The 1,057-nt window shown below is 39.5% G+C and overlaps 1 protein-coding gene across 1 annotated transcript in view; it reads left to right on the top strand.

Annotated features, from left to right (window-relative positions):
* The window catches only part of COMMD1 (copper metabolism domain containing 1), an 87,019-nt gene extending 86,177 nt beyond the window's left edge, over positions 1-842 (top strand). The window contains exon 3 of the mRNA XM_018555945.1: positions 688-842. Coding sequence (XP_018411447.1) covers positions 688-795 — 108 coding nt within the window. The 3' untranslated portion in view covers positions 796-842. The remainder of the gene's footprint in view (positions 1-687) is intronic.
* The last annotated feature ends 215 nt before the right edge of the window (positions 843-1,057 follow it).

Here is a 1,057-nt window from a genome sequence, read left to right as displayed (position 1 = left end):
GCAATTAGGTTTATTAAAAAAAAAAAAAAAAAATCACTTGGCTTATTTGTCCAGCAAAACTGCAGGTACATTCATTCTGTGTGAGTTAAAAGATAGCTATAGCCAAAGCTTTCTTTTGGGTCACAGAAGTACGTATACATGTACTCCTATGACCCAAACTCGGCATATAGGGAGCTACTGCCCACTATATGTTGGCAGCACAGATCCGCATTGCTATATTGTTGGGATCCACCCTGCTGCCTAAATGACAGCTGGCTCTGCCTCTCCAGAGCCAGCTGTACTTGCCCCCTTCCCTGTCTGTCCCTTCAATAAGCTCTGGAGGAATGGAGAGAGGGGAATCCCTGTGGGAAAGCAGTGACTGACAGAGAGAATGAGGAAAATGCCACATTATGGCCACTAGATGGAGCTGAGGATCATAGGAAATAAATACATGTTAGTAACAAGATACACTTTAAGAGAACACTGGAGAGAATGAGCATATAAATGTAACCATTGCAGTCCTCATAATATCAATGATTAAATTTATATGCTCATTCCATCCAGCAGTCTCCTGAAGTTACATTGTATCTCGTCACTAACATGTATTTATTTACTATGATAAGCCATGTGATTTTTTAAAAATAAATAATCTCCGTAGTCTCAGAATATGTGTATTTTTATTTACTCAGCTTCCATTTTCTTTTCCAGCAACCTGAATTTTTGTGCGTTGAATTCAATGAAGCCAAGCTGAATGAAATGTTGAAGAAATTGTCAGAGGTGGAGGAGAGCCTGGCCGCATTAACACAGATCAGTTAATCAAGCAAAAGAAATGTGTATTTGTTATAATAAAGTATGTACAAAAAATCTAATCTGTGTGTTGTCAAATGCACCATGGATACTATGGATCGAAACCGGGTTTTTTTTTTTTTTTTTGCCTTAAATGCTTAAGGCTGAAGCTCTAAGACCCAGACACTTTGTCCCCCCGTGGTAGGTGCACAAAAAGTAAGCGCCATAGTAAACAAAGTGCTTTAGGGTGTGTCAAATGGTCTATCTCCAGAAGAGATAGGTCCCTTCCCCC

This window comes from Nanorana parkeri, unplaced genomic scaffold, assembly GCF_000935625.1.
Source record: "Nanorana parkeri isolate BGI_ZX_2015 unplaced genomic scaffold, ASM93562v1 scaffold11, whole genome shotgun sequence".
Classification (NCBI taxonomy): Eukaryota; Metazoa; Chordata; class Amphibia; order Anura; family Dicroglossidae; genus Nanorana; species Nanorana parkeri.
The sequence above is the reverse complement of the archived record's forward strand: the minus strand, read 5'-3'. Positions and strand labels throughout refer to the sequence as shown.